The following is a 13,544-nucleotide window of genomic DNA, read 5'->3' on the forward strand; positions in this document are numbered from 1 at the left end:
ATATATATATATATATATATATTCATTCATGAGGATTCCTATGAGAGGAATACCTGCTTTATTCTTAGCAACACTGACTGGAAAAATAGATTTCCCCTGGCTCCAAAAATTTGAGTTTCCAAAAGTTGTGTATCCTTTTCTAGCCAGTATGTTCAGCTTCCTTACCAAGAACAATGAAAACAAATAAAATATTACACAATTTCCAAAGGAAATCATTTTTCTTTGACATCTCAGATTCAGAAATTCTGAACTAAAAATAAACATGAAATTTCAAATACGGAGTGTTTGGGATGGTCATATTATATAAATATTTGGATGGAAAACCATAGAATCTGATATAGCACTTATGAAAAAGAATTAAACTTAACAGTAAAATACTCCTCATAAGTATTACAAACATTCCATTAAGTGGACAAATTCAAAGAATCAAGAAGGAAAAACTCCAAAAGACAATATTTATTTAAAAAACAATATAGTCTGTGTTGGGACTTCCCAGATGGCTCAGTGGTAAAGATCCCACCTGCAATGCAGGAGACATGGGTTTGATCCCTGCACAGGGAAGATCCCCTGGAGGAAATAGCAACCCACTCCAGTATTCTTGCCTGAAAAATCCCATGGACAAAGACGCCTGACAGGCTAAGTCCATAGGGTGCAAAGAGTCACACATACTCAACAACTAAATACACACGCATGCATAGTTTGTGTTTAAGACATTGTTTGCTGGGGAGAAACGGCTTAAAAATGAAATGGAAAAATACAGCACTCTTAATTGATGTGACTGGCAAATCGGGCAGTATTGAACCACTTGCTTCTCTCAAGGAGTATACAAGATATCACACAAAAATTTAATTTCATTTAGTTTATTAATATGATCAAACAAACTTAGCTTAAGACAATGAGCAAAAGACACAAGACAAGATTTGGCTGATCTATACCAAAAGAACAAAAAAAGGTGACAGGACTGGTGACAGTTTTATTCTGGAAAGTTAGTTCATTAACTAATATAAAAATAAATCTACAATAGCAACTGTGACTCAAATCGAGCCAGTATGCAATACGTGTGATACCCAACATGGTCAGAGAGGACCTCACATCCTCCTCAGCTGGTTCACACCCTCTGGCCTTTGTCCTGGACCTTCACAAAAGACCCCTCACAGCACTGAGTTTGCAGCCAGCTACGTTTCCTCCTCAGCCTACAATCAGTGATGTACCATGGCTGTGTTTTCTATAGCCTCTTTCTTTTTGGATAGTGACAGAGCTCAAAGGAAAAACTCACCTGGCCAGTGCTGAGCAAGGAAGGGGGAAAAAAAGATGGGTTCAGGGTAGTTTGGGACTCAGGCTCAAGTGAATGAGCAGACTAGAATGGGCACCATCAGAAAGTGTTGAGGTCAGGGGCCCATGGATAATTCACAGAAAAGGACAGAACCGGATATTACAAGAAAGTAGGAGGAACCACTGTTTCATTTGGGAAATCACACCAAAGAGCAGTGAAGAGGAAGAACACTGGAATGGAGAGTACCTCCATTTACACCTTTAAGATGAAAACATTTAAAAAGAGGAATATAGAAATCAGATCAAAAATTTTAAAAAGTAAAATAGCAACAAGTATTTCAATAAAATGAAATACAGGAGATAAAGAAGTTTTTTACTTCTACTTGACTTTGTCCAATTTTTTAAAGAGGTTATGTAAGGTCAATTTTGCTTTACTGAACGATTCATACATGTTACCAGATATTTCTGAGGAAAAGATGAGAACCTGATGGACATCTCTCAGGAAGCCTGGGAAGGAAGAGGGGACAGGAGGAAGGGAACCTGTGAAAGGAAGTCTCCAAGGTCTTCACCCTCATCCTTCACACCCCATAAATGTCCTTAACCAGCACGTGAAATGTCAGGCTCAGATCACGGAAAACCATGGTCTCCGAGCAGGACAGAGTTACGGCCACAAGCTCCTGGTGCTGAGTGAGCTGCCCAGGACCACGAAGCTCAGGAGCAGCTCGAGACAGACATTTCCACGCAGGGAAGTGGAAGAAGCTCCGCACACCAAGGGCTCTGCTTGATACGGTCTTTCTATATCTGGAGGTAATGCTGTCATGCCTTGAATCTGAAAAGCAAAGAGCAGAAACAAAGCCACTGAGTGTGTGATTGAAGAGCAGGACTGCGGCCAAGCTTGCTCAGCCCCTGCACTTCTGCAGGGGTTAAAAGGGTGGGAGAGGGGGAACGGATGCTGAAGTTGTCCATCAGGCAGTCAGAATCCTAGGGATTCCCAGGAACGTGGAGAAAGGGTCAGACACACCTTTGAGAAAGAAGAGATAAAACATGCTCTGTTGGATTTCATTTTGAAGCTTTCATCCCACCTTATTCCTTTTTCATCCCAACTTTAGTTTTATAATAAACTTCCTTCTGAAGGAAGTGGGATCAGGAGTTTTGGGGCATCTACGTAATCACTGAAAAATTCTCAGACTTATCAAAAGACAACTGAATTTGTGGATATCTGTCTGTTCCTTCCTTTCATGTTATCTGTTGTGGATTCAGGTAAGATGCAGTATCTGTTTTCCCTGAAGATTAAAACAAAGTGGGACTTACCGACCACTCTGCATTGTCTGTCTTGGAACATCTCACGTTGACCGGCAGGCTAAGGACAAGCTTATTGAAGGCAAGACCTTCCTTTTTAGTCCATTTAAACTTGTTCATTGCATCCATGAAAGAAAGGTTTCGATACTGCTTAGGGCTTTTGATAATGAAAGGCCAGGTCCTGAACATAAAATAAATAACCAGAATGAGTTATATTCAGAACAAAAGCATTTTGTGTTTCCATTACTTTTCAATACCATAAGTCCCCTACATGTGAGCTTTTAAAGATGCAAAAAGATGCAAACAGACCCCTGTATGCCAGCTGTTGCACTGTACTCCTGCACTTTTCAAGGTATGGTACTGTAAGATTAAAAATGTTTCTTTACTTTCTATGTTTGTTTTTTATCTGCATATTATTTGTGTGAAAAGTATTATAAACCTATTACAGTACAGTACTATATAGACAATTACGTTAGCTGGGTACCTAGGCTAACTTTGCTGGACTTAACAAATTGGACTTATGAATACACTCTCAGAAGGAAATGCATTTGTATGTAGGGGACTTGCTGCTGCTAAGTCACTTCAGTCGTGTCTGACTCTGTGCGACCCCATAGACATCAGCCCACCAGGCTCCCCCGTCCCATTGATTCTCCAGGCAAGAACACTGGAGTGGGTTGCCATTTCCTTCTCCAATGCATGAAAGTGAAAAGTGAAAGTGAAGTGGCTCAGTCGTGTCCGACTCTTAGCAACCCCATGGACTGCAGCCTACCAGGCTCCTCTGTCCATGGGATTTTCCAGGCGAGAGTACTGGAGTGGGGGTACTGTATTCTAAAACAGACTTCATACTAGTTCATTTTTACACACACATAGATAACCTAATTGAAAGTACTAATGAACTCTTAAGCAGTTACTAGAAGAAATACATATAAAATAAGAAATCATTTTTAAAAAGAAAATTTCTCAGTTTAGTAGCAGATGAGTGTTACTTTTAGACCAATAGTTTTGACTTAGAAAGCTTCCCTGGAGACCCACAATTCCTCACATAACTGTTTTGGCTTTGGTTAACAATATAACTGATAGGAATTCAGTTCTGAAGACTACCATGCTAATGGTGTAATGAAGAAATCTGCAGAATATCAAAAGATACTGAACAACAATGGAAATTTCAAGTCCACACTGTTGAAAAGCCTGACCACTGCTGGTTGCCCTGTTTTTGCTTGCCTAAGTAGCAACATGTTTTTTAAAAAAATTGAACCAGTGTTTTTAAAATTTCACTGAGGAAAAAATATTTTAGAGATGATACACTCTGCTTCTACTTGCTGCTGAAGAAAAATATATGTTAAATGTCCAAGAAATAGAAGTTTTATATTACTGATTCTTGAAAAAAGGAAAAGTGTTTAAGTGTAGTTCAAAAATTTGCATGGTCTGTTCTATGGACCATCCAGGAGATTATCACGGGTAACTGGTAGGTGTTCGGCTCCCTTAATACCCCAAGAGGAAGTTCCAGCGATTTTCAATAGTTAGCAACGAATTAACCTCCAGCTGAGGAATCTACATTTTTAATATTTGATCTTCATAATTTCTTCATTTAATTATGTCATATCAGCTCTCTCTCTTACACACATAACCTAATCAGGCACATTTAATATTATCTTTTTAATTAAATTAAACATTCTTTATTAATCTTTTAGAGTTATGAAGATAAATTTTTTATGTTTAAAATGAAAACATTTCCTCTGTACTTTAATGTGAGATAATGAATAATACAATAGGTTATATACAAGGATCTTTATATTCTTTATTCTTAACCTTTTTTCTTTAATCAAAGTCAATATATCTTTGTTGAGTTTTAAATGCAGTGTTTTGCAGAGACCTTAAAGTTCCATAAAGAATGAGCAAATGCCATCACACTGCAGCAAACAGATCTAGCAATGACCTAAAATTGATAACAATGTAAATTAAATACTCTGTGGAGACTTATAGAGATACAATCCAGAATTAGTACAAAATAAAATTTGTACATGTAAAAACTTGTTTAAAGTAAAAATTTAACTTGAAAGGGGCCCATTATATTTACATACCATGTTATTTAAAATATACTAAAAGCTAGGTCCTAGTGGTAAAGAACTCGCCTGCCAATGCAGGAGATGTGAGTTCCATCCCTGGACGGGGAAGATCCCCTGGAGAAGGAAATTCTCCACTCCAGCATTCTTGCCTGGGAAATTCCATGGACAGAGGAGCCTGGTGGGCTACAGTTCATGGGGTCACAAAGAGACACAACTGAAGCAACTACAGCCTCCCATAAAGTAAATTTAAATCAAACATTAAAAAGCAAATTTACTTTTCAAGGAAATAAGGTATTTGTTTTGAAAAAAGGAAAAATCTATTTTATAACCAGGAAAATGCTGGGGGTGCGCGGGAGAGCATCAGCCTGTAATCTCCTAAACCACCACAAGGGGGCACTGGACTCTCTGCTAACTCCCTAAGTTTTCTGCAGTTTGCTAGTAAGAGTGAACGCGTGTGTGCTGAGTCACTTCAGTCGTGTCTTCTCTTTGTGGCCCCATGGACTGTAGCCCACCAGGCTCCTTTGTCCATGGGATTCTCCAGGCAAGAATACTGGAGTGGGTTGCCATGCCCTCCTCCAGGGGATCTTCCTGACTTAGAGATCGAACCCAGTCTCTAATGTCTCCTGGGTTGGCTGGTGGGGTTTTTTGTTTTTTGTTTTTTTTTTACCACTAATGTATTGTATATTACATAGATGAAATCTTAAAAAAGTTTTACCGCTAGAACAAATTAGCATCCGTTTGAGATTTCACAGTATCAAGTTACAGAAGAGGTGTAAACACATTTTTTTTACTTATTATAAGTATGTAGACAAGGATTTTTAAAAGGGCAAGCCCAATGAACCTTATGTTGGAGCCAGCAGGACAGGCTGGGTGGGGAGAGTGTCACAACCTCCCTAACCTGGCATCTTCTCCCATTTTTATTGTCTCCTTTCCCTTCCTACTAAATTTGTTCAGGCTCCTACTTTATAACATCATACCAACAAACTTCCTAACCTTCCAGCCTGTCCTACACCACACTTGCTGATTACCACTGGAGACAAGAGAAGGAAAAGACAGAATGAGGAGTAATCCTGAAAAAGTAAATATTTATCCTAAGTATTTTTCCTTAAAAGACTACAGTCTAAACCAGAAACAGATAATGTTCAAGTAGCAAGTTCTGTTCTCACTGGGACTGGGACTTAGTTATTAAAAATTTAGGAATGTTCTAGAAAGTAAAACCATTACATTTCTGCACATCTGGGCAGTGTCTAAATACCCAGATCCACATATATATTGAAGAGTACTATTTATATATCACTTTAGTTGATAAAAATAAAGGATTTAATACTGATGAGTAATTTTCCTTTATGAGCATAATTTAATTGGCTACTCGATTTAAAAATGTACAGAAATGAAATAAACTTAGACTATCCAAAATAATTTTTAAAAAATGGCAAAGTTTGGGGATTTACACATTCATTTCAAGATTTACTATAAAACTATAATAATAATTGTGTGGTATTATAGTAAAACTAAACATGTACCACAATGAACAGAACTCAGAGTCTAGAAATTGTCAATATATGGTGAAATAATTTGCAACAAACATTTCAGGGTAATTATATAGGAAAAAAGTAGCTTTTTTCATCAAACAGTTCTTGTACAACTTGATGTCTGTATGAAATACAATGAACCTCAGAAAATTCAACAAACAGAAAATTATTCAAAATGGATCTTCAACCTAACGCTAAAACTATAAAGCTTTTAAGGGAAAAAAAAAAAAAGAGAGAGAGAAAATCTTCACAACCTTAGGCAGGCAACAGTTTCTTACATGGGATATCAAAAACACAAAACAAACCAAAAATAATAAAATGGACTTCAGAAAAATACAGCTAAAAAATTAAAATCAAGCCACAGACCAGAAAAAAAACTATTTACAAACATACACCTGACAAAGAATTTATATCTAAAGTATAAAGAACTCTTTAAAATTATAAAGAACTCTTATAAATCAATAATAAAAAAGTAACTCAGTTAAATGGACAAGAATTTGAACAATTAAAAAGGAACATATATAAATGACTAATCAGCATGTGAAAAGAGGCTCAATATCATTTGTCACAGGGGAAATGGAAAATAAAACTACAGTAAGATACCACTGTATACACATTAAAATAGATGAAATTCAAAATACAGAAAATTCAGAGAACACTGGTAAGATTGCTAAGTAGTGGGAAATCTTACAGATTACCAGTGAGAATGTAGAAAGGTACATTATTTGGGAGAACATTTGAGTCTCAGTGCAGTAAACACAGACTTAGTGTACAATCCAAGGACTCCACCCCTAGGTATTAAAGCAGACATTGAAAACGTATGTCCATACAAAGATGAATACAATAATGTTTATAGCAGCTTGCTTCATCATTGCCACAAACTGGAAACAATCCAAATGTCTTTCAACTGGTGAACAGATAAATGGAATTTTAGGTATATACACACTGGGGAATACTACTCAGCAATAAAAAGGAATGGATTGGTGATACACATACATACACACAAATTTACACATGCATATATATGTATAGACGACTTTCAGTATAGATGAATCTCAAAAACATTCTGAGTGAAAGAAGCCAGGCACAAAAGAGTATATACCATATGATCCTATGTTCATAAAATCTAGAAAAGATCAATCTAATAGTGACATAAAGCAGATTCATGCTTTCCTGGGGCTTTGTGTGGAGGTGGGTGTCTCCAGAGGTGTGACAGAAGTCTTAGTGGTGATGAAAATGCCCTAGAGCTCATCTGTGATGTGGTTAAACATGGGAACACATCAGAGAACTTTCTAACAGCATACTTAGCACACGTGTGTGCTCAGTTGCTCAGTCTTGTCCGACTCTTTTGCAACTCTAGGAACTGTATCCCACCAGGCTCCTCTGTCCATGGGATTTCCCAGGCAAGCATACTGGAGTGGGTTGCCATTTCCTCCTCTAGAGGATCTTTGCGACACAGGGATTGAACCCATGTCTCCTGCATCTCTTGTGTTGGCAGGGGAGTTCTTTATCACTGAGCCACCTGGGAGTTCAGTTCAGTTCAGTTCAGTCGCTCAGTCGTGTCTGACTCTTTGCGACCCCATGAATCGCAGCACGCCAGGCCTCCCTGTCCATCACCAACTCCCGGAGTTCACTCAGACTCACGTCCATCGAGTCAGCGATACCATCCAGCCATCTCATCCTCTGTCGTCCCTTTCTCCTCCTGCCCCCAATCCCTCCCAGCATCAGAATCTTTTCCAATGAGTCAACTCTTTGCATGAGGTGGCCAAAGTACTGGAGTTTCAGCTTTAGCATCATTTCTTCCAAAGAACATCCAGGACTGATCTTTAGAATGGACTGGTTGGATCTCCTTGCAGTCCAAGGGACTCTCAAGAGTCTTCTCCAACACCACAGTTCAAAAGCATCAATTCTTCGGCGCTCAGCCTTCTTCACAGTCCAACTCTCACATCCTGGGAAGCCCATACTTAACAAAAGGGCGTTTAATTGGATGTAAGCTCTATCTCAAGCAATTTGACTTAAATAAATAAATAACAAACAAGAAATAAAAATGTATCAACAGACAAAAAAGATACAACCTATACTTTTACCAATCAAATTGTTAAAGAAGGAAACCAGGAAATCTGACTTAATGAGGCACAACTCCTAACCCTCTCCATGCTCTCTGAGTAAATGAAGTTGGGAAGGATCAAGCACAGTTGAATCTCCCTAACAGAAGCAGAGGTTTGTGAGCTGATGGAACCCATCCCTGGGATGGAACAGATTTGGCAGACTGATATATTAAGGCCTGGGACATTGCTCTACTGAAAGGCAGTCAGCTCCAACCAGTTAGAAAACATCCTCTAATAGATTTTTAATAAAATCTGAGGAAGGAATCACCCTTGTATTGTGATATAGAGAACAGAGTCACACCTCTGCACACAGAGCCGTTTACCTTCAAAATACAAAAAAGAAAGTACATAAAATATGAACAAGTGGACAAGTGAAAGTTGCTCAGTCATGTTTGACTCTTTGCGATCCTATAGCCTATATAGTCCATGGACTTCTCCAAGCCAGCATACTGGAGTGGGTAGCCTTTTCCTTCTCCAGAGGATCTTCCCAACCCAGGGATGGAACCCACGTCTCCTGCATTGCAGGCGAACTCTTTACCAGCTGACCCACAAGGGAAGCCCACATAAAATATATCACCCCTCCAAAAAAAAAAAAAAATCTATCTATCTATCTATCTATCTCACCCAAACCTCAAACTGTGGTGTGAGAGAAAGCAAACTACTCTCAGATTTGCTTAGAAAGTAGTCAAAACCTCACCTATGTTTACTAAAGAGAAGTTTTAAACAGAACTGGCTCAGCAAAAAGAAGGAATGGCCAAACAACCATGAAACTTAGGGTGAAAGGAAATAATATCACATTTCAACTATTTCAATATCCAGTGAAGACAAAAAGAAAGAGAGAGGGAGAGACAAACAAATCTATTCTAGAAGATGATATAAACCAAGTATACTGGAGAGAATTTCCACAAGTGTTTCATGCTATGTTTATTTAATAAGAACATGAATGTGATTAAACAAGAGCTCAAATACAGGATGATAAAACAACAGAATGAGATGAAAAAGGAGATGGACCAAAGGAAATAAATTTTAGACAAAACAAATTTAGCACCAAGTATGTTTTTTTTTAAAAAAAAAAAAAGCAAGAGGGAGAAGAGCACTTCTGAAAAATAATAGGGAAACTCTTGAGAAAAATCCCAAATAGATTAGAAAAAAGTTTGTAGACATAAGAAAATTTCCTTGTAATGAAAAAAAGAAGTGAATACATATACTTCCAGAAAATATGTAAATATTTATATGTGTAAATATGTAAAACACTTTGTATTTCCAAAAATTTTGATTCATATACTCAACACTGAAATATGTTCAAGTGAACTTACAAATACAGGTAGAGGAAGAATGAGCCCATTTATCCAAAGATATCTCGGAAGGTGGCGGGGGGCGGAATATGATTCCCAATTACTGCTGCTGTTGCTGCTGCTAAATCGCTTCAGTCGTGTCCGACTGTGCGACCCCACAGACGGCAGCCCACCAGGCTCCCCCATCCCTGGGATTCTCCAGGCAAGAACACTGGACTGGGTTGCCATTTCCTTCTCCAATGCATGAAAGCGAAAAGTGAAAGTTAAGTCCCAATTACTATATCTAACCAAATGCTGCACAAATATAAATACAGAAATTTCCAAACATAAAGGACATAAAGCATGTGGAAGCCCTTCTTGATTAAGTAACTAAGGACAAAATACAGAAGAGACAAATTAAAGCACCTAATAAAGTAGAAGTGAAGTCACTCAGTTGTGTCTGACTCTTTGCGACCCCATGGACTGTAGCCTACCAGGCTCCATCCGTGAGATTTTCCAGGCAAGAATACTGGAGTGGGTTGCCATTTCCTTCTCCAGAGGATCTTCCTGACCCAGGGATCGAATCTGGGTCTCCCGCATTGCTGGCAGATGCTTTACTGTCTGAGCCACCAGGGAAGCCCTTAGAAATGCAGAAATCATATGAAGATTAGGGATTATCACAGAATCTATAAAAGCTGCAATAAATATTGTGGAAATTGTGTTTCAGAATTAAAGGTGAATATTAAAAATCTTGAGAATACGAAAATTCTAATATAAATAATAAATATTTGGAGGTACAAAAAGGGAGGTTGGGAGAAAATGTGAAAGTGTGAATGTTCTCATTTTTATGATCTAAAACTAAAATACAGTGTTTAAAAAAATGTTAATACCTTTTATGACCTATTTTCTCAGCATCTGAGAGCTCCTTTATACAATATTATTTCTTCTCATTAAAAACAACGTTTATTTATTCAACAATTATTCAATTTTAATTTAGTCTTCTGATAAATTTAAACAAAATTAAATTTTAATATTTTTGCTTAAAGCAGTACACAAATTATAATCTTTCTAACACTGATCTGGGTTTCCCTTGTAGGTAAGCTGGTAAAGAATCCACCTGCAATTCAGGAGATGTGGGTTCAATCCCTGGGTTGGGAAGATCCACTGGAGAAAGGAACAGCTACCCACTCCAGTATTCTGGCCTGGAGAATTCCTTGGGGCTGCAAAGAGTTGGACACGACTGCAAGACTTTTCACAACCCTGATCTGTTCATCTTTGCATCAATACCTATACAGAAAAATGTCTCCAATTCAATTAATGTCAGTGTTATTTGTTTCTAACAGAATTTGAGTGATAGTTTGTTTCCTCTCTTTTAAAACCTTTTTATGCATTACCTAAATGCTCTATAATAAGCCTATGTGATTTTAACACCTTATCAACATAAAGTGATTTTTTTTTTCCTGCAGAGAATAGAAAAAACACCTCTCCTGATTTTTTTGTTTTTTAAGAAAGAGAACAAATGAAGCAGGAACTTCCCATCACATAAACCTCACTGGAACCACATGGAGAGTGTTGATGTATTGTCCAGCAGGGAATACAAATTTATCTAAACTCATTATCTATTCTGTTATCTGATCTTTGGGAGGTTTACTTTTTCCTTAAGCCTTGCCAGATCTGTAGAAGGCAGAGGAAAACTGTACCCTCCACAACACACAAATTTTGAGACAGGATGTACATGTCTCTATTTTTCTCCCAATGTATCCTCTAATCCTAAAATTGCTACAGAATCTTTAAAATAAAATGGGGCACCTAAATAATCCTTACATTAAAAGCAAAACTAGAAGATTCTAGGTTTTATGTTATATGATATTCCTGTTCAATACTGTATCCTAAAACCAAATTAGCAATATTTTCATAATAAAAACAAAAAAAAGCACCCAAAACCTTTTCTCTATCTTTTTCCCAGTACCTTGTTGCTTTGGCCTTTAATAATATTTATGTCAGTGTGATGAAAGTGAAAGAGGAGAGTGGAAAAGTTGGCTTAAAGCTTAACATTCAGAAAACTAAGATCATGGCATCTGGTCCCATCACTTCATGGGAAATAGATGGGGAAACAGTGGAAACAGTGTCAGACTTTATTTTGGGGGGCTCCAAAATCACTGCAGATGGTGATTGCAGCCATGAAATTAAAAGACGCTTACTCCTTGAAAGGAAAGTTATGACCAACCTAGACAGCAAATTCAAAAGCAGAGATATTACTTTGCCAAAAAAGGTCCAGTCTAGTCAAGGCTATGGTTTTTCCTGTGGTCATGTATGGATGTGAGAGTTGGACTGTGAAGAAAGCTGAGCGCCAAAGAATTGATGCTTTTGAACTGTGGTGTTGGAGAAGACTCTTGAGAGTCCCTTGGACTGCAAGGAGATCCAACCAGTCCATCCTAAAGGAGTTTAGTCCTGGGTGTTCATTGGAAAGCCTGATGCTAAAGCTGAAACGCCAATACTTTGGCCACTTCATGCAAAGCATTCATTGGAAAAGACCCTGATGCTGGGAGGGGTCGGGGGCAGGAGGAGAAGGGGATGAGAGAGGATGAGATGGCTGGATAGCATCACCGACTCGATGGACATAAGTCTGGGTAAACTCCGGGAGTTGGTGATGGACAGGGAGGCCTGGCGTGCTGCAATTCATGGGGTCGCAAACAGTCGGACATGACTGAGCTACTGAACTGAACTGACTGAACTGAACTGATGATGAACTAAACTTAAAAGTCTGATTTAAAGTCCAAACATGTACTTATAACAGAGGTTCTTTTTCATTCATATTTTTGTAGAATAAATATATTTAAACATGTAGTTAAACTTTTTATGTGGGCAATGACCTCTCAAAACTAGTATTGTTCTGTGAAGCAATTCTCCCTGTATAAGTGATGAAAATCCCAACTTCAGTATTTCCTGGAGGAGATCAAACTAGTGGACACTGACAAAGCTTGCTGAGACACAGGAGACAAGCATTTTGAGGCTTCATACAAGTTGAGCAGAAAAGAAAGTAACTGGATCATAGCATGCAGTTTGTTCATCTTGTAAATACACAGCTTTGAATGTTCATCTAACATTCTCTCCAATGTTCTCTTGATTAGGGAGTGTCTAGTCAATACATTAAAAATATTCTGAAGGGAAAAAAACAAAGCTATTTAAGTCTTGCTGTGCTGTGCTCAGTCATGTCCAACTCTTTGCGACCCCATGGACTGCAGCCTGCCAAGCTCCTCTGTCCATGGGATTCTCCAAGCAAGAATACTGAAGTCGGTTGCCATGCCCTCCTCCAGGGGATTTTCCCAACCCAGAGATCGAACCCAGGTCTCCCACATTGCAGCTGGACTCCTGAACAGTCTGAGCCATCAGGGAAGACTGTTTAAGTCTTAGTAAGAAGCACTATGGACTTCCCTGGTGGCTCAGATGGTAAAGAATGCCTGCAATGCAGGAGACCTGGGTTTGATCCCTGGGTCCTGAAGATACCTTGGAGAAGTAAATGGCTACCTACTCCAGTATTATTGCCTGGAAAATCCAATGGACAAATGAGCTTGGTGGCCTACAGTCCATAGGGTACCAAAGAGTCAGGTGTGACTGAAGTGACTAAACATCTATGCAAGAAACACGCAATCTTGATATTTTAAAAAGAAGACTACTTCCTAGTGCTTCTAGAGTGACATTTTATGTGTCGTTTTATTGACATTTTATTTGTTCGCAGTGTAGTCACTGTGAACAAAAAGGCACATATATAGCAACGACAATACAAACCCCACCTTCCCCATTGATTATGTAATCCATGAAGCTGAACAGATTCTTAATCTTTAGTTTCCATTTTTCCTTCTCTGAACTGGGACTGCAAATACTGCTCTACCTAATAAAACTGTGTGAAAATAAATTAACTGAAATTTCGTATGTGAAAACACTTCAGAAGCTACAACCTAATTTATATCAGCATTTTGTTATTTGTATTTT

At 38.2% G+C, this 13,544-nt stretch overlaps 1 protein-coding gene across 2 annotated transcripts in view; it reads right to left on the reverse strand.

Annotated features, from left to right (window-relative positions):
• Positions 1-844: 844 nt before the first annotated feature.
• Positions 845-13,544, reverse strand: part of MOXD1 (monooxygenase DBH like 1) — a 97,458-nt gene continuing 84,758 nt past the window's right edge. For both annotated transcript variants that reach the window (XM_027551572.1, XM_027551571.1), the window contains 2 exons: positions 2,584-2,752; positions 845-2,101 (listed from right to left, as the gene is read on the reverse strand). In XM_027551572.1, coding sequence (XP_027407373.1) covers positions 1,934-2,101; positions 2,584-2,752 — 337 coding nt within the window. In that variant the 3' untranslated portion in view covers positions 845-1,933. The remainder of the gene's footprint in view (positions 2,102-2,583; positions 2,753-13,544) is intronic.

This window comes from Bos indicus x Bos taurus, chromosome 9 (genome assembly GCF_003369695.1).
Source record: "Bos indicus x Bos taurus breed Angus x Brahman F1 hybrid chromosome 9, Bos_hybrid_MaternalHap_v2.0, whole genome shotgun sequence".
NCBI classification, from domain to species: Eukaryota; Metazoa; Chordata; class Mammalia; order Artiodactyla; family Bovidae; genus Bos; species Bos indicus x Bos taurus.